Here is a 19,745-nt window from a genome sequence, read left to right as displayed (position 1 = left end):
CAGTAACTGCAGAGGGAGCAGAGAGCCCAGGATGTGCTCCAGGTGTTCCAGGCTCCCTGAGACACCCAGAACAGCACCAAAGGCACTGGGCCTTCACATGTGCCTGGCAAGGCTCTGCCAGACTGATTTGTACCAGTTAGTCATCCTGGCAAAAGCTGAGGCTGCTCTTGTGAAAACGAAAAGAAAGCAGAAATGAATTCTGCAGAGTTGAAAGGTTTGCTACAGGAATGGGCAAGTTCACAAATCAAACAGTGCATGAACGAGGGTGAGATAATGAGATAAAACACTTGTTCCCTCACCTGCTGCATGGGCAAGATCACTGTTTTCAAACAGAACTAAACTTGGAGTATTTCATATCTCAATTTTATCTCAAGATAGCAACACGGATGTTGACACAGCTGTAGGTTACAGAACATGACACCTTTCCTAGAAGGCATACAGGATTCAAATCCAGTGCCAAATGCACTTTGCTTTCCCCAAAGCCTGCCTGCAACCCTACTAGGGGTTTAAAGAACACCATTACATCAATAAAGCACTATTTAAAATACAGACCAATGTAAATTGCCCACTTTGTTGGAAAACTTACAATCAGAGGAAAGACAACACACTCATTTGCCAAATTCTACATCTGAAGGGTTATGAGGCTTACCAACTGCCTGCTCATGACCATTAACAGCTGCCAGTATTGCTCACATGTAAAAAAATAAAAAATATTCCAGAAATCAGAATTACCTGCCAGCCCTTGTCTGCTGTCCTGTAGTAGGGATAATTTTTAGTTATGTGCGTATAAATTCCATTTAGTGTAAGCTGCTTATCCGGGGCCATTGTAATTGCTTGGACTATTAACTGTGCATAGGAGTAGGGTGGCTTAGAGTCATCCTGCACAAAAACAAGAAAAGTCTGCATCAACAAACTCTGAATAAATACACACTGATCAAAAGTCATAGAACATCATTAACTTGAATTAGGGGTCTTTTGTACAACAAAAATCTTGAGGCAGAAAAGAAATTAAGAAAGCTTTGTTGTTCTGATCAGCAATTTTAGGGAAACATAAATTTTGCAGCAAAGAATTTTCAATAGCTTCCAAACAGATCAGTAACTTAGACTGCACACAGACCCTCTCCCAAAGGGAACAGGGGTGGGTTAATCAATCAATCAATCAATCAATCAATCATCAATCTCACATCTGCTCACAAAACCCTACACATTATTTTTAAAGCCTGGCATGTTAAATTACCACTCAGTGCATACACCTCAGCAAACAAAACATCCCAAGCCTTCCATTGAGCTCAGGTGTAATTTCTGGGATCGCTTTCAAGCTGTGTTTACCTTTGGGCTGTCTCCCCCTGAAGCTTCCTTGTCGTTTTCTGACTGGGAATTGTCAGCCATCAAATGTAGGTCAGACGCTATTCCACGGCTCATTTTGTACCCTGAGGAGCCGGCGCCGCGGGGGCTCGATGGGCAGGAATTTGCAGCACTGTAGAGCATAAAAAGAAGATCCTACTATTTTGTTATACAGTATATCACCACATTATGTCTCATCAAAAAGCTCTTGCTGCAGCAAAGCCACTACCAGAGCTGGGAGGCTGCAGCTAAAGGGTTGTCAGGGCTTCCATTCCAAAGCACCTTCCATGCTTTGCTAAGCCAGCCATGGAATCAGAATCACTGCAGGAAAAAACCTCACCCAGGCTTTCCTCCTCAAGAATCAGCTGACTGATCAGGCTGCAATGTATTTGTGTGAGATTTGCCACCTTAACTGCATCAGCAAGCACAGATTTTCAGGCACTCATTGGAAACAACACTGGAAACTACTGCAGTAGTTTGTAGTATAGGAGACTGGGGGGTCAGCTCTTTAATTCCTTAATTTACAAGGACTGAGGGTTCAGCTCTTTCATTCCCTAATTTATAAGGACTGGGGGTTCAGCTCTTTAATTCCTTAATTTACAAGGACTGAGGGTTCAGCTCTTTCATTCCCTAATTTATAAGGACTGGGGGTTCAGCTCTTTAATTCCTAAATTTACAAGGACTGGGGGTTCAGCTCTTTCATTCTTTAATTTACAAACAAGACACACATCTTGCATGAAATTTCTGCCATATGCTTGTGTTCAGTCTGCCCCCCAAAAAATCATCTCTCCTGTGTAGTGTTTTTGCATATTTGAGGAAATAAAGCAAGAGGTGAGGTAAAAAAATGTTTGATTCTCATTTAAATTGAAATCAGTATTATTTTAAGTGTTTACAGGTGTGTGCACATACTTATACATAGGTATGTGCATAAAAATCATAAATTTATCTATAAATGGGGTGCATCAGCACTGACTCAGCTGATTTAATGCAGTATTGGGCCAACAGAGCAGATACACTGTTAGAAAGCAAGAGATGGTGCCAAACACCAAAAATTATCTCCTAACACTTCACATTTCACCATCCATCACAGAAAACCAGGTAAAACTGGATATAATTCCACTGGAACATCTTTCTACCAGCGGTCCCCTGCCTTGCAGAGTCCACAGGAACTGCAGCTGCACGATGCCAATTTTCTTCTATGATTTCCTTTTAGCCAAGAGGAAAGAGAAAATCAGCAGGTGAGGTTCATCCCCTTCCCCAAAATAATTCTGGCAGCTCTTTTGCAAGGACACACTCTCTGCAATCCATACTGCAGCTGATTTCAAGGCAGCCCTCAGAAATTCCAAAAAACCAGAAATCTCAATAGCTGCACCTGGCTGTGCCCCCAGAAGCAGCCTTATCTCCAAAGATAATCTTTAATCTTTGAATCTGTGGTTCAAAACATCAACAACAAATAAATCTAGACAATGCTATTTAGATCTACACACTAAAGCTTGAACAATTTTCATCTGTCAAGGTTTGTTTGTCTGCCTGGCCCCTCCATTTTTTTGCTGCCTCCTTTTTTATGTACAGAAGGATGCAAACACTATAGATTGGGCAATTATATTTACACTGAAAGCATCAAAGCTTCACTTCCCAAGAAATCCACCCATGATTTGTTACTAGTGATATACTTACTATAAGAGAGAGATGGCAATTTTTAAGTGTTGTACAGAAGAATCCTTGGTTAGAGCCCAAATGTGGAGCTCATTTATTTTTTTTAGATATAGGTCACTCCTGCTCTGTGTTTGCAAGTATCAGCTGACAACATCCCTCTGCTCTGCTCACTTCAGCATATATTGACAAAGAGACACATATGGTATAATCAAAGCAAGTTTACAAGTCTTCTACAAAACAGGATGATTTGTAGAGAAACTGTCAGGCTTTGCTCTCAAAATAGACTCCAAACTGTCATCTTTTTTATTTTTGTGTAATAAACTACTCAACAGGTGTATGAAAGCCCTAAAGAGAATTACAAAATTCATAGTGGTGATAGATGGGATAATATCTGAAATATTTGTGAGCTGCTCTGTCATTGGCAAGATGTGTTTTCCCTGAATTCTTATAAGAAAGCAAACCTGTTACACAGACAAGTCTAGGTATCTTTTCTCTCTGCTTCCATCATTTCAGCAGGTGTCAATAAACACTCCCAGACAGAGACAAGAGCTTGGCAAACATGCAAGAAGTCAATTATTCTACCATTGCAATCTCATTAACAAGCTGTACCTTTTTAAAAGCAAATGAGTGGGGACAAAAAAGCTTTCAAAAGCATGAACATGACTGAAACAGCTTTCAGGACCTGGACATGGAAGTTTTGCTCCTGATCTTTCCAAGTCTTTGAATAATTGCATCTGAAGTAATTTGTGAGGATGGGTTGCTTGTGTTTAATTGAGTTTGGTCCCAGTGACAGGTGGGACAAAGCTGCAATTACCAAAGAAGCAGCAGGGCAAGGAAAACCAAACCAAAATAAACTGCTCCTGTCCCACTTAACAAAACCAAATCTTCTGGAGTAAGAGACCAGTCCATTTTCCACACCAACAATAACCCAAACCATTTTTCCTGATGATGAACCTCAGGACAGTGGCAAATCAGCATGTTTTAAAATGGTGTCATTTAAAATTGTCTCATTTGAAGCGTTGCCATAAAGCATGCAAGAGCAAAAAGCAATTTAAATTATTGAAATGCAAGAAAAATGCCAGGTTCTTGAGCAGAATGTTACACATTGAACATGTTAATGTTCATGCAACTATGGCAGCAGAAAGGGGGTTTCTGGAGGCTGAGTTTCAGCCAAATTTTGACCTCAAAAGCAAAATCCTGAATGAGAAAGTTGTGCTGAGCTTGACTGTAGGTGGCCCTGATCCCACCTGCAGGGTTTAAATACCTGATGGTTCCAGTGGGAGAAGGGAGGGGGCTGATCAGGTGAGCCATGTTGTCTGGAATGTTTATTGTTAAGGGAGAGATCTGGGGCTGCACAGGCTTCACTGGCGACTCGGGGGCCTCCTGCTTTTCTCTCTTCTCATTGGACAGAGCTGTGAATGTTATCTTGATGTTTGTGCTGGGAAACCTGAAAGTACAGCTGAAAAATAAAAATAAACAAATCTATGAGTCACTTGTGTAGAGAATGTAAAACTTTCTGAGTAACTTGCATGTTATCACCTAAGCTCATTTAGAATTTATAATTTTTACATATATATTTCTAATTACCCCACAACCATCTTCATTTTATAGATCATACAGGGAAATCAATGTGACCAGAAAAAGATCCCCAGGTAAACACCTGACATTTGTTAAGGAACACAAGGAAATGCAATTCTTTCTAACAAGGGCAGTTTGTGCATTGTCTCTAAATTTCTTGAGGTTCATCCTGATCCTGCAGCAGCCCCAAAGCAGAGCTATTTTAAAAACAAAACCTCATTATTTTATGATGCCAAGGAACAGCTTCAGCAAATGAACGAGTTGGTCCATGATAGCAGAATTAATCGTGAACAGTGGCCAATTTGAGGTCTAAACAGATTCATAGACTGGTCTAAGAGATTTTGGTTCTTTTCTCTTAAAGCACCTATTAAATTAAACATATAAATTCAAATTCTGCTCATTTACAGAGCATACTGCTGCTCTAGCACTACATTCAAACACCCTTTTTTCAGAGCTGTATTTAAGACCCAATTTCAGTAAACTGCCTATTTTCATGTATAACCAAGGATTACCTGCCTAAATTTAATGACAAACAATAAATTAACAATGTGCAACTGTTTACAAATTTGAAAAATAAATTACAATGAATGTACCTTAGGATAATCCCCTTTTTACATCCCTGTGCACAGCATTTAGAAATAAACCCAATTAAACAGGACAAGCTTGTTTCTAACTTCTCAGTAAATAAATCTGCTTAATCTTGAGCAAATAAGAAACTTAATTTTGTCTCAACAAAAGCATCTATAAAAATACAGTTTAAATAACTTTACTACCTCCTCATCCTTAAGCTGTTAGACTACACTGAGCACTAAACCCACGATGACATTTACACACCTCCCACATGATGAAAAGGACTTTCCAACAAGACTATACCCAGAAACAAACCTCACAAAATGTTGAGCTTTGGGCTTTGTTTTGCTTTTAAGTGCTTCTAGGCAGATCTAGTTTTATACAAAAAGGAAACAAGCACATGCTGGAACAAGGGCTAAGAAATGAGCTATGAATGCAAAATACAGACTGTAAATAAAAGTGATCATTTCTCTGGAAAAATATATGAAACATAAAAGTGATGTAAGAATTGGCAGGAACACTCAGCTGCAGAGTAGCCTTAGAAATGAACTCTCCTGTGTTTTGGCTTTCATATCTTCAAATGAATCGAAGGATGTTTATAGAACAAAGGCAGCATTTGATTTTCACTATGTCCCTTGCCACATGCACCACAGTGGTTCTTTTTCCCTACAATCCACATTCAAGGATCAGGAAAAAGAGAAAGAATTGACAGTGACCTTCCTTTTCTCTCTGTCTTACTTCTGAGTACGGACCGTGGCCGCATTTAACAGACGACCTATTTCTGAAACATGCTCAATGTACTAAATTAGGAACAGAATCTATGCCAAAAACTGCACAAGCATTTCAGCAAGGAAGTTAAATGGACCAATTTCTGGGTTGGGGTTTTTTAATATATTCAGTAACAACTCATTTCTTTGCTTTTTCCAGTAGAAAGCATTTTGTGCTTGTATCGTATTAGTGACAATGGAAAGGGGTCTTGGTTGTTTTGGTAATAAAAATATTTTCCAAGCATTTCTTTTAAGCAGCAATAAAAACAACACAAGTGTATGCAAAGCCAGCCAAAGATTAAGAAAAAAATCCCTGTGAGAAAGTGAACAGCAACATCTGCTTGACACAGATTTAGTCACCTTCCCTATGCATTTCATGAGGCTACTCCATACCTGCAAATTTACCTTAAATGCTTGAAAGACCAAATTTATTTCAAGTCCAGGGAATAACTGGACCTGGCTTTAGGTGCCAATTCCCTGGTTAGAGTTCTTATTGGTAAAAACCACCCCAGTGCACAGCACTGAGGAACTGGAGCCCTCCTGTGCCACACCGGGTGAGGATGGGGAAGAGATTAAATTAAACTTCTATAAATCTCCACAGCTTCAGGAATATGGAAAGGCAGAAAAGGAACACTCAGCAGCTCCTTTGATATTCCATACTAAAAGATCTCTTTTTACCCTCCTGCAGCCCTGAAGGCATCACCTCCCTCTGGCAAACAGCACAGACAGGGGGCTCTCAAATGCTCATCAAGGTTGGAAAAACACCCACAAAAACATCCCCAAACACAGGGAACCAACCAGGGGACTCCAGAGGTTCTACATATGCCAAACAAACTGGGAACTGACAGACATGGAAACCCAAAGGCACCCCCAGTGCAGTTTACATTTCCATGCCTGAAAAGCCAGTGTAAGTAAGGAAATACAATGTACTTATAAATCCCTGTCTGGTTAGAGCAATAAACACCTGAATATTATCAAAAGACCACATCTGTCAATTGATTCATATTTGCAAACAGTTTTTTTTTTTTTTTAATGGGGGATATTTTTATAGCTGGAATTCAGCCAAAAAGCAGAATAAAGAGTGTACACTAACCAAGAGAATTCCTGAATAAATTGCAGCTATGCAAATGTATTATATTTACATCCAAAATCAAAGTAGAGAACATGTTCTAATTTGATCAGAATCAAGTTGGTTTTGGCATATTCTTTAGTTATACAATGAACTAAACAAAAACCACAGAAACACCCACAAGGAGAGACCTCATCAAACATTTAGTCCTCAACAAGCTGAACTGGGCTTTACTCACTGTTCAAAAGCTTACAAAAGTTTCACAACAACAGCATGGCTTGCTGGGAAAGAAATTCATCTAGACAATCCATTTACAAAAACATCCAAAGAAATAAAGACACCAAGCATCACAGCATTTCAAACACACTACCACAGCATGGCTTGCTGGAGGAGAAACTCATCTAGACAACCCACTTACAAAATATCCCAAAGAAATAAAGCAGTTTTGTGTATTTATTGAGGGCAAGTCCAGGTGAGCATCACAACAGAGCCACTCCATGACCCAGGGAACCACAGGAGGTGTCACAGCTAAAATGTAACTCATAACCTCAATTATTCTTCTTTAAATTAACAAAAAAACCTCATTGTGGGTTGATTACTGGAAAACAGAAACCAAACATCACAGCATTTCACACTATTCCATAGATAACTCATCTATATCTGCAGTTTCTAGGCAAACACAGTGATGCTGATCCAGGCAGGACCTCTGCAGAGTTTAGGAACCTTGCAGGGTGCCAGAGAAGTGTCTCAGGGGAAAAATGTGCAAAGTCTGGTTTTGTCACATCTGGATTTCCAATTTTTTCTCCCTTCCCCTCAGCAGTTCTGTCCATACTGCAGAGAAAGGCTGATGATACACTTGTAATTCTGCCTGTGCGAAAATCCCATCTGACTGGGAAGGAGGAATTTCATCCTGTCTTTATCTGGGAAACCAACACACAGCAGAAGAATTCAATTTTTCCCTGTACATAAACCCTGCTGTGACACCAAGTGCTTCAGTATCTTTGAATTATTCCAGCTTAATTGCCTTCTAAGAACCAGGACCAAAATCAGACAGAAGCTGCCATGGCACTTTGATCAGCAGGTTCTTTTATCAGCACCTCCAGATTTTACATTCAAATAGATGATAAGGGCTGAGCAGTGATAACCCCTCAAGTCAGGGTGGTTACAAGTGCACAGCTCAATTCCTTCACACTCACTGTGATCCTGAACCCCTGTTAACTTCAAGATCCCCTGAGATTTAAAGAGATCTGAAAGAATAACGAGATGCCTGGTTTTGAACTCTTGTTGATTTACTGAGAGCCAAGGACAGCTTCAACTTTTCACATTAAAAAGCCAAGACTCAAAAAAGAACCCAGTCAGCAGCTGGGAGATTGCTTGTGTCGATTTTTGACTTCAAATACGTTCAAGGTGAACGCAGGCAGTGTTAACTCCCCACAAAGGGAAGCAAAGGTCATTACCAACATCTGCACCAGCAAACACAGCTTTTCCAGTTTTCTCTGACACTACAGCAGCCTGGGATGATGCTATTTCTGCTTCCTTCTGCTATTTTGATCAGTGAACTAACAAAAAACCATGGAAATCACCATACTTCTAGCTGTGGTCTCCTTTCCATGGAAGGGAGATTTGAAACGAATCCATTTTCTAATTCCTCTTACCTACCTACTTGTGATCTACTTCCCAAACCTTCCCCTTATTCCAGTAAAAATGACTCTCACAGCCAATTCATTTATTTATATATATGCACACTGACAATCACCTACAGTGCACACTCCCAGGCACACTTTTGAAATAATTATTTTTCAAAAGTCAAGCAAAAATTGAGTTTTTACATTTTTCAGACACAACTAGAGAGAAACTGAGTTTGGAAGGGACCTCTGAAAGTGTCCAGCCCAGAGCAGGGTAACTTCCAAGTCCCACCAGCTTGCTCAGAGCCTTGTCTCTCCAAATTTTGAAGCCTTCCAAATACAGAATTGGGCAACTAATTTCTTCTAATTACACCCTCAAGCAGTGAATAGTTTGTCATTTGTGCAGATACAAATTCTTCACTGCAACTTCTGCAGCTGCTTGTGCCCAGAGTGTGAGGCACAGCCTGGCCTCAGGCTTTCCACAGTCACTCCTCAGGAAGGGGAGGGCTGCACCAAGACCCATCCTTGGGCTTCTCCAGGAAAATAAAATTAAATTAAATCAAATTCAGGTCCTTTAGGCTCTCCCCGAGCATTCCAGCAAGTCCATTAAAGGAAGTGTCCAGAGGAACGTGGTGCTTGGAAATTACAATTTGATTGACTTCCTGCTAATGGGCAAATTTCAATTTGAAAGCACAAGGACCCCAATTTCATCTCTTCTCCATTTGCTGCTTCATTTATTATTGATTCCATCACAATGGATTAATAGGATATTAATTATAAATTAAACAATATGTGGCTGTGGTTTTTAACTGGTTTTTAAATAAATAAGACTTAAAAGATGAGTCTTAACAAGAACAACTAGAAATATCATGGAAGTGAAAAAAAGCTCAACAAGTTGAAGTATGATTAAATATTTCAGTGTCTGAATTTTCTACCAAAAGGTTTCTGACTGCTCAACACCAAGAGCAGGCATACTGAATTATTCACATCCAGAATTTATTTTTAAGACTTTGGGCTGTGTTTAATTGAACTGAAGTCAATACCACACTCCATTTCTGGAATAGAGTCATCACCTTTAGAGCTAAAAGAATCAACAAACCCAAAACTTATTAAGAAGACAAATTGAACTGAATTGCTGTTTTTATTTCAAGATAATCAAAAAGTACCCAACAGTTTAAAGTCTGGGCTTCCAAGCTAACAACAACTGTGATAAATAAATCCATCCAAACAGTCATATATTAAGTAGCCACCTGAAAACTCCCAGCACTAAATGATTATTAATAAAGCAGAGGTTATTAAGAAAATACCACACAATTTTTAACAGTAGGCATTGTCTTGACTCTTCAAACAGAAAAAAAACCTGTTCAGATATTTGTTTTACAAAGTCTTTTCTAGGATTACATTAAAAACTGCTGTGGTAACACCTTGCCATCACTAAAAGTATAGGAAAAATTATCACAGATAAACTGAAAAAGAGTGATCCAGTATAAAATTAGATTATAATTATTTTCTTATAATCCTGAACAGAGATAACTCCCTCAATGGATCATTTGCTCATGCAGGTGCTTGTTCACCTTTCATGAGGGGCCACCTTGTGCTCCTGTCAGAGATTTTAGCTTTAAGGTGGCATTTATAACCTTTCTCCATTGTTGGCAATAGGGGTATCTGATTTTCCCCATTGATGGGGGAGTGGTGATGAAAAAAAAAAAAATTTATATTAATGGAACACAAAGCCCAGCTCCTCAAGCAGATTTTTAGAAAGGACATTTTTGACGCCCTCCTGCTTGCAGCTGACCACAGCCTGTGAGAAACCACACCAGCCAGAACATGGCATCACTTCCCACAGGGCCAGTCCACATCCATTGTGGTGGGGTGGATTCCTCCTCCTCCTCCTTCTCCTCCTCCCTGCTTTGAAACCAAGTCCTGTTGTGGCTAATTTACCATAAATTTACATTCAATTATGCTTGGCCTTTACTAGGCAGGACACTTCTAGAGGTTACCCAAAAAGCAATTGCCCTTCCAAGTGTGGCAGTTTTTCCTCTGGGGACTGAATCCTGAGCTCACAGTGTTCCCCTTAATTCCCTGTATCCTTTGCAATTGATTTCTGGGGCCCAAAAATCAATCTTTGCACGGCACATCCTCCACACACACACGGGGAGGGCTCGAGGCACGCTCGACCTCTAATGCCACAAGGAACAAAACACTGGCAGGTTTTTAAACCAGCAATTAGAATTTTTATTCTGAGCACTGGGCTTTCTCTTCACAAGGATTTGGGTATTTTTTCAGGTGTGTCATCGCTGTCTACACAGTGCCACCTAACAGGGTGGAAAACACCCTAAAGAGCAAGATCACTGATCCATTTATCTCTATTTTCTGATCTCTTAAATTCAAAAGCAAAGATCTATGCAGTATCATAAGTGATGAAATATTGCTGTGGCCTCATGTTAATTCAAGTTGGCCAATAAAACACTTGTAGCAAATTGTAAGCAAAGGCTGGAAATACAATCTAGCTATAAATTACTGGCTCTCCCATGGGAAACCTCAGTTACAGACTTCCCTGCTGATGGTTTAGCAAGTGCTTCAGAAGTATGTAAAGCTGTTGGTTGATATTCCTCACAGGAACAGGACTGACCTGCCTCAGAAGGGTCTGGAACAAACCTGCCTGCGTCAGAAAATGATCCTATGACAGCAGAATATTGATGACGACAAGAGGAACATTCCTGAAGCACCAGCAGCAAACACAAATGGAGTAATGAACACATGACAGCATCTGAAATGGTGCTCAGCTCGTTCCCACTCACAGAGCTGACATCATGAGAAACTGGCATTTTTAACCCTGTATTCACAGCAGTTTCTCTGAGGCTATTTGAGAGTTTAGACTGGAATGAGTGTGCTGAAGTTGTTCCACTACAGCAAATTTTGCTGCACACGTAAAGGATTCTATTAACAACTTGGAGCTGATCTCACTCCTCCCCTGCATTATTACAGAAAAGGGTGCTCACAGTATAGCACAGATTTTCAAAGGTTCTTCTTTCAGCAGCCAGGATCTCTTTTCTTTCCATACCAACCACAAAACACTGGTACTGATCAGCAGCAAAAATATTTAGGTTATCTTACAATCATGGCAACGTGCTGTGGTTAATTAAAACTACCTATCTCAAAATCACAAATTTCCACTGCATTCTCCTCTTTTCTTAAAGGGCAAAATATTGAAACCAGCAAGAAGAAATAAAAAAAAAAAAGCCAGAAACCCAAACAAAACCTACAGAATTTCAATGCAGGAGCCCTGCACAGGCTGCAGGACTGAGAAAGCTCTTGGCCTGCAGGCAGGAGTGTAGGCAGCAGTTACTGTAGAAACCGAGCTCTTCCCTGCTTTTCTCTGAGCAAAAGAAAGACACAAAAGAGCTGGAAAACAGCGATCGATGGGAAGCAGCTTATAAAGCTGCTTGTCACATCTGCTGCAGGAAAACCAGACACTAATTCATTAAAACTGCTCATGTAATGCCTCTGGAATTTGAGGCTCCCCAGCCTGTGAATACAAAAGAAACTCCGCCTATGGAAACACTGCATTTTCGGGTGTTTAGCATCTCTGTACACAAAAGCCTTCTGCAGAGCCAGGTTGTGTGGTCTCAATCTCTACATTTCCTGCTAAACTATAAAAACAATTTAAAATTTGTCCAAAAGCTGGAGTGCCTCTACCTTTGCCAAATTACAAACAGTCCCAACAAAGCCCACATACATCACTCTACAACACAACAGCTTCCTGCTTAAAAAACACAAACAAAACACTTGCAATAGGAAAACAGAAATCAATTATCATTTTTTCTTCCTCCCAGATAACTGCATTTAACCATAAATATGCAGGTTCCAACTTTCTCTGTCACAATAAATGCCATTCCAAAACTTCTTATAAAGCACAGCTGAACCAAAGCTGCCAAACCAACCCACCGCATCCTTTACCACCAAGATGTGCCTGGCACCTCAGTCTCAGTCCCTGGGTACTCGTGGGGGTGCAAAAGTTCATATGGAAACACCGAGGTTCTAATAATATCAATCAGTGTTAAATAAAAGCTATCAGCAAAGCAAACCAAACTGCTGGGAGCCAAACAGACAGTTCCTGGCATCTCACATTGCTCACAATGAAAGCAGTAGGAGGAGTACAGCGAACAAGTGCTGTCATGATGTGTTTTGACGCAAGCATAATCATAAAAAAAGCACTTGTGACTCAGATGTTACTTTAGTAACAAAAGCCTTCATTTATTACCTCATCACAGACCTGCATTCCATTGCAAAATTGTGCCCAAACCTCCTCACCAAGAGAGCAGCTACCCACTGGAGCTGGGCTGCACAATGATAATTCCCCATTCAAGGAAGCAAAGTTTATTTTAGATGGGCTCTCCAGGGCAGAACTCTGCTCCAAGAGCAGCACAAGCCTTTATTTGACACAGAAATCCATGACTAACTCAGGCCATTGAAGAATGACAAAAACTGCTTCCTACCAACTCGAACTTTGAGCAGACAGCAGTGTTTCATTTCCCCCCTAAATCTGCCTGTCTGCTCAAAGAACAGGCTTTTTTCAGCCTCCTCTCACACAGCTATGGGCATTAATTAAATTTCACACTTGCTTACCTAAAGATGTCTGATGGTCAAGAGCCATTCCATATTTGCTTCACTGTGGTGATACTGCTGGGCTGGGAATCTTAGCAGAAATCATGATTTTTGTATTCTATTCTGAGACTTTTTTTATAAACCAAGCATGCTCTCCCTAATGTTTGTTCTAACAACTTCCCAATTTTCCTTCTATTTGTAAATTCCTAAAACTTTTCTCCTGAATGTGCAGACCCTGTAGAAATGTTTTCCACAGTGTGAAAGAAATTTAGGTTCCTTTGTCACTTGTGTGGATGCTCAAGAACCAATCAAGATGCCAAAAAGTCTGAAAAGCCACAAAGTAATGAAACTAATCTCCAACAAGCATGTTGTTATTGGAAAATATCCTTCAAGAAGCACTCCTCCTCCTCCTGAGCTGTTCTGAGACCATGCCAAGTTCTCAAATTGTCCCTGTGTAAGGGGCAGCAGGAAAAGAACAGAAGGATAAAAGCAAATAAAAACAACAGACATGATTTAACCAGTCAGAGTCACGCAAGTAGAAATCTGTCCAGGAATTAAAAATAATAAACTCAATAAAAGTTTTCATGAGAAAACTATATTACACAAGACAACACTCCCAATATGCAACTGTTCTAACCCTTCTCTTTGAAAGGCTGAGATTTGAACTAAAGTAGAAAGATAAGCTTCCAAACTAATTTCTGTGCTATTTTTAAAGTTGTAACTATAACTGAGGCACTGCTGTGCCTTTCATTAGGAAACACTGACATGGTGCCCACAGGTCAGCTCAGCAGATCCAGTGGTTTTGAACTCTGGGACACACCAAAGTTTAGGTGAAACAGCACCAGCAGCCTTCAAAAAAAGGGAGCAGGAGGGGAGTTAGAGAGTTCACTCTGCACATCAAATAATCCCCTTCAAACCCAAGGGATTGGTTTTAAAAGACAAGGCAAAGCTCTTCCCTGATAAAAACTGCTGGAAAAGAGCACTGAAATTTCATCATCTGCCTGCCCATGAAGTATTATTCCCATTTCCAAAAACAGATTAAATGGATTTGTGACTTGGCCAAGCTGTTTTGGCAAATGTGCAACAGAGTTGGGAACAGAACATATTTTTCCCAACACCCAATCTTTGTTTAAACCATTGGATCATCCCCCAATTCTTCCTTTTTCTACAACCACTTTAAGAGGCAAAGCATCAGGTGAGAGACGTCCTCAGGAGCAGGGAGATGAGTTCATTAAATGAGACTGAAGTGCCTCAATCAGAGTTTGCTGCACAAGAGGAGCTGTTTAAGGAGCACAGAAACGGTGGCTGTGAAGCCCACATGGCAAAAAGTAACACACACACACAAATATCTGAAGCCATATTCTCTCAAAGAGAGCTAAAGGAACTTTCAGTTCATCAGTACTTTACTATCAGACCATGAAAACTGCTTATTAAATGCATACATTCTAATTAAAATCTGTACAGTTAAATATTGAAGGGTTTGAAGATGCTCAGCAACACAAACCTCATTTCCTAAAGTGAGAGTTTTCCACCCTTATTGAACAGAAGAAAATTAAGGCAATATTTCAACTAACTTAAAAACTAAAGAAGAAAAAGCTAAAATTTCTATCTTAATACTGAAAAGTATGTGGAGGGAAAGGATTCCTCATTTTTGCTTTCCTTTAGTACCAAGGAATTCCTCATTCCAGGTGACAAACAGCTCTCAGGTTCTGTGAGAACCACCCAAACCCATCCCCACCATGCACACCTGGAGTGTTCAACAGCAAGGGCACATCCTAACCTTGGTGACACTCAAGGACACACTTTCATTTTGGTTATTTGTGTTTTATCTACTGTTTTTAATTAACCATACTCTTACCCTGCTTTTACCAACAGAATGAATTGAATAATCTTTCACTGGCCAGAAACAGCCCCTTTTTTCTCTTTTTCTTTTTTTTTTTTTTTTTTTTTTTGCAATACCAAACAGTTTCAGTGATAAAAGCACTATTTTCACTTTTTATTTCTTGTCCTGTGTAAATCAAGGACATTGCTGTATTCTTCAGCCTGGGCTGCATTCCTGCAGCCAGGGTGGGAATCCACAATGACCAGATCAATCCCACACAACAAAGAACAAGGATGGAGGGTGATGACAAAAGCCTCTCCTTAGGTTGTGTGAACCAAACCCAATCTGACTTTTCTGAGAATAAACCAACCAAACTAACCATGTCTTGAGAGCAGCTTCTTTTGGTTTAGCTTCAAATTCCAACCTTTTAATTTTTTTTTTAATTTATTTTTTTATTTAGCTCTTCCTGACCTTTGATTTTTCTAAAAACAGAATATCTAAAATTAAAAAATGGTCCTGGTACATAACACATTGTTTCACTGTGTTTTAAGATCTGGTCATTCTGCCAGAGCCAAAGCAACTTTGTAGGCAATAATTGACACAGTATCAGTTAAAGACTTCCAGAATAAAATTAAACTTGAGCTGACTCTTCCTTGCAGCACACAAATTGATGTAGTTAAGTTTATAAAACAATTGAAATGCTGAAAAAATTGAGCTGCAATCAGCTCCAGGAAGGTTCTTGGGCACAGGAAGAACCTGCCAAGCTGCTCAAACAATTCAGCTTTGCTGGATGAGCAGATATAGATAAAGCAAGGGGTCTGACTTTCACCCTCCTGGAAAATCAAGTGACATTAAATCAGGAACCTCCAGTTTATCCACTGAGCATCTTCCCTCATTGGGACTGTCAAAACAATCACATAACAAAAAATCCTCCAAATTATCAATTATCACCTCCCCACACACCTGTAAGCTGCATCTTCCCTCTAGCAGAACACCACTGGCTGTTAAAATTACATTTTTGTCATGCACAAATATTGATTGCTACAAATTCATAGTTTTTTGGTAGTGAAATCCCAACCCAGGATTGGATATTTAACAATTTCAGCAGTCACAGGATTACTCCAAAATTCCCCTGCACCATCTCCTTGTCTGGCAAAGCTGAAGGGATGCAAATGAGTTCAGTGCATATGCTGCTGCACAAAGAGAACTGCAAACACCAATTCTCACAGCACTTCAATTAACATATTTCCATTTACACTTAAGAGCCAACTGATATTTGAAAGATTTTGATTTTCAAAAAGATGTGCTGTGGTGAAATGAAATGTTAATCTCTAGTTAGAGAAAGTGTTTCCTATTTTTCTTATGTGTACAGCATTGTATTACAGTTCTGTCAATAATGATAAAAAACTTTAATCCTGAGAATATATATATATTTTTAATCCCTATGTCAGTATAGGAAGCACCACAAAAAAAAGTGGCATTTCCCAAAATAACCAAGGTAACCCCAAAATTAAATTTACCACAAATACTGAAGTAAATAGTAGCAAATAGTACTACAGATGTGGAGTAAATTTCCCTTGTTTTTAACTCATACATCTAATTATTTTATAATCTTAGTGTCCTAGGGTGACCAAGACACTTAGAAATATCCATATGGAAAAGTAAAAGAGCAATATTCTAAATCCTATTAAGGAAAAGCAAAGTAAAAATAGAGATAATAATTAAAATATGAATCCAAGAGACATTTCAACAATTCTGGAGGGCATGGCCATGGCACTACCCAAAATTTTAATAATATGCACACCTTCCCAGTATACAACAATATGCAGGCTTCACGTCTGAAAAGCAAAAAAAAAAGATAACAGATACCTTAGATGATTAAAACCAGTCTGTATAAACGTGCAATTTTTCAACATTTTCCTTTCTCAAAATAAGAAATCATCAGGATTTTTGCTCATTAAATGTTAACTTTAATGCACACGTTTGTTTATGTTTTTTAGACTAAAGGAGATGCATTGGTTATTTTTAAACTATCACTCCTTTAATCATCGCCAGGAAGACCTTATGAGTAAATTAATTAATAAGCTAATTATAAATTTATAAATTATATCTTTCATTCAGTTTTGCTCACCCTCCTGAGAAAACACCACTCAGTTTAAATGGAAGTGCCAGAATTAGTGGCTTTCCCGCAAGAAGTGCAAAGGTAACAAGACTTGATACCTTCACCTCATACAGAGAGCTTGAAAGACAACAAGAAACCTTGAATTCTTCATCCCCCTTAGAAAACAAACACAAAGCTGAACAGAAACTGCTTATCAAATATCTGTGTTTGAAGATCCATCTGTGGTGAAGAGCAAAATGAGAACCATCAACCACACAAATAGTTTGGACCTACTAAAAATAGCAGCAGCACAGCTTTGTTGTTTTTCCAGTCCAACTCCACTGTCCACAGTGGTCTCCTTTGTTTTTCCTGCCCCAGGGTTTGTGGCTCACATGTGTGACTGTGAATCCATGAGCAGGAGCACTGAGGATCTCTCCTGCCTGGGGAGGACATGGCCAGGAGCACCTCTGCTGTCAAAGCCCTCAGTGATACCAACCACAGCAGCACCAAAGACCCAGCAAAACCAGATTTTATAGGAAAATATCCTTTGGGGTTAGAGTGAGAACCTGCCCATAAGGGAACACACACAAGGAGAGGTCCAGGCTCACCTGGAGAAAAGGAGGCTCAGGGGGGACCTGCAGCCAGCTGGGGGTCAGGCTCTGCTCCCAGAGAATGAGGGACAGCACAAGAGGAAATGGCCTCAAGTTGTGCCAGGGAGCTTTAGGTTGGATATGAGGAAAAATATCTTCACAGGAAGGGTGGTCAGTGCCTGCCCAGGGCAGAGGCAGACCCTGCAGACAGGATCAGAGCAAGACCTTCCACAAGGAGACAACCTTCCCACTGCTCCCTGTTTGCCATCTTCATCCATGATGTGGCCAAGGGGACTGAGGGCACCCTCAGACATTTTGCTGGGTGGAAATGCTGCTCTGCTGGAGGCCAGGAAGGTACAGCAGAGGGATCTGCACAGGCTGGACCATGGGCTGAGACCAATGGTGGTGAGGTTTAACCAGGCCAAGGTTACACAGCCACTGGGGCAGAGTGGCTGGAAAGCTCCTGGTGGAAAAGGCCCTGAGGGTAAACAAGAGCTCAACATCAGCCCAAGGAGCCAAGAAGGCCAATGGAACATGGCCTGCACCAGCCGTGGTGCCACAGGAGCAGGGCAGCACCTGTCCCCTGTGCTGGGCACACCTCAAATCTTGTGAGCAGTTTTGGGCCCCTCACTACAAAAAAGCCACTGTGGGGGTGGCACATGTGCAGGGAATGGAGCTGAGGAAGGGCTGGAGCACCGAGAGCAGCTGAGGGAGCTCTGGGGTCTCACCCTGGAGGAAAGGGGGACCTGCAGCCAGGTGGGGGTCAGGCTCTGTCCCCAGGGAACAAAGGACAGGACAAGAAGAAATGGCCTCAAGCTGTGCCATGGGAGGTTTAAGTTGGACACGAGGAAAAATTTCTTCACAGAAAGGGTGGTCAGTGCCCAGCACAGGCTGCTGAGGGCAGTGCTGGAGTCTCCATCCCTGGAGAGATTTAAATGACATGTGGTTGTGGCACTTGGGGACACGGGTTAGTGCTGACCTTGGCAGTGCTGGGTCAATGGTTGGACTCAATGACCTTCAAGATCATTTCCAACTAAAAAAATTCTATGATTCTATGAAATGCTATTAAAACCATGGTATCAACCTTTTATTAGTATCTTCCCATCTGGTAATGGAAAAAGTTGCACTCCTGACTTGACAGAAAACTAATCCCAAGCCTCTCCCCTTCCCTTCCCAGGGATTGTTTTTCAGGCCCACCAGTAAATTAATCTGGCTTGAGCACAGCATGAACAGCAGAGCTCTCACACAGCACAGGGCAGGACAGGACAGGATGGTTCTCTCAGCTCTGACTCCCAAGGAGTTTGTTTTAACTAACCTAGAAACCCAAGGGTTAGTTACAGTCCATCTGCAGGGCCTGAATTTTATTGAAAATTATGGTTAAAACAAGGAGAAAGTGCAATTTTAAGGAACCTGTGCTACTGTACAGATCTAATGTGAATGTTAAAAAAAGGCTTCTAAAAACAGGAACATAAAAATAATACTTTAAATTACTGCAAATCCTTTAAAAATCAAGTTTACCAGCATATTAAAATGAGAAGCAAAGTCTTGTGTAACAGTGTAAGCTTTAACTCAAAGCACTTGCAGGAGAAAACTGAATTTAAAAGAATAATCTATATAAAGAAGTATGCAATGCTAAGCCTGTTACCTACAGTGCACACAAATAACTACGAGATGATTCATTCTGAAAAGCTCACCAAGTCCAATTAATTTTGTGTCAAGCCTGATCCCATCCAAGAGGTAACACTCCCTAAAATGTTATGAAACACCCAGCAAAGATGCAGAATATTTGTATGTACATTAAAGTTTTATCTACTGTTGCTCTCCAGAGCTCCCAGCCCATCAGGCTGGCTTGGTGCTCACTCATTTTGTACCAGAATCCACAGCACAGAGCTGCTACAAATGAAGAGTCACAAGCAGTCTGGGAGCTTGAGCTGTCATCAAAAATCAGTTTAAAATCAGAAAAGGCCTATGGAGTGTCTGCTTCACATCATTTATCTAACCAAAGATGACAGGGG

At 40.4% G+C, this 19,745-nt stretch overlaps 1 protein-coding gene across 1 annotated transcript in view; it reads right to left on the bottom strand.

The window, feature by feature from the left end:
- The window catches only part of FOXK2 (forkhead box K2), a 45,595-nt gene that overhangs the window by 9,592 nt on the left and 16,258 nt on the right, over positions 1 to 19,745 (bottom strand). Inside the window, exons 2-4 of the mRNA XM_074555039.1 lie at positions 4,265 to 4,459; positions 1,330 to 1,477; positions 733 to 879 (exon numbers count right to left, since the gene is read on the bottom strand). Coding sequence (XP_074411140.1) covers positions 733 to 879; positions 1,330 to 1,477; positions 4,265 to 4,459 — 490 coding nt within the window. The remainder of the gene's footprint in view (positions 1 to 732; positions 880 to 1,329; positions 1,478 to 4,264; positions 4,460 to 19,745) is intronic.

This window comes from Zonotrichia albicollis, chromosome 19, assembly GCF_047830755.1.
Source record: "Zonotrichia albicollis isolate bZonAlb1 chromosome 19, bZonAlb1.hap1, whole genome shotgun sequence".
NCBI classification, from domain to species: Eukaryota; Metazoa; Chordata; class Aves; order Passeriformes; family Passerellidae; genus Zonotrichia; species Zonotrichia albicollis.
The sequence above is the reverse complement of the archived record's forward strand: the minus strand, read 5'-3'. Positions and strand labels throughout refer to the sequence as shown.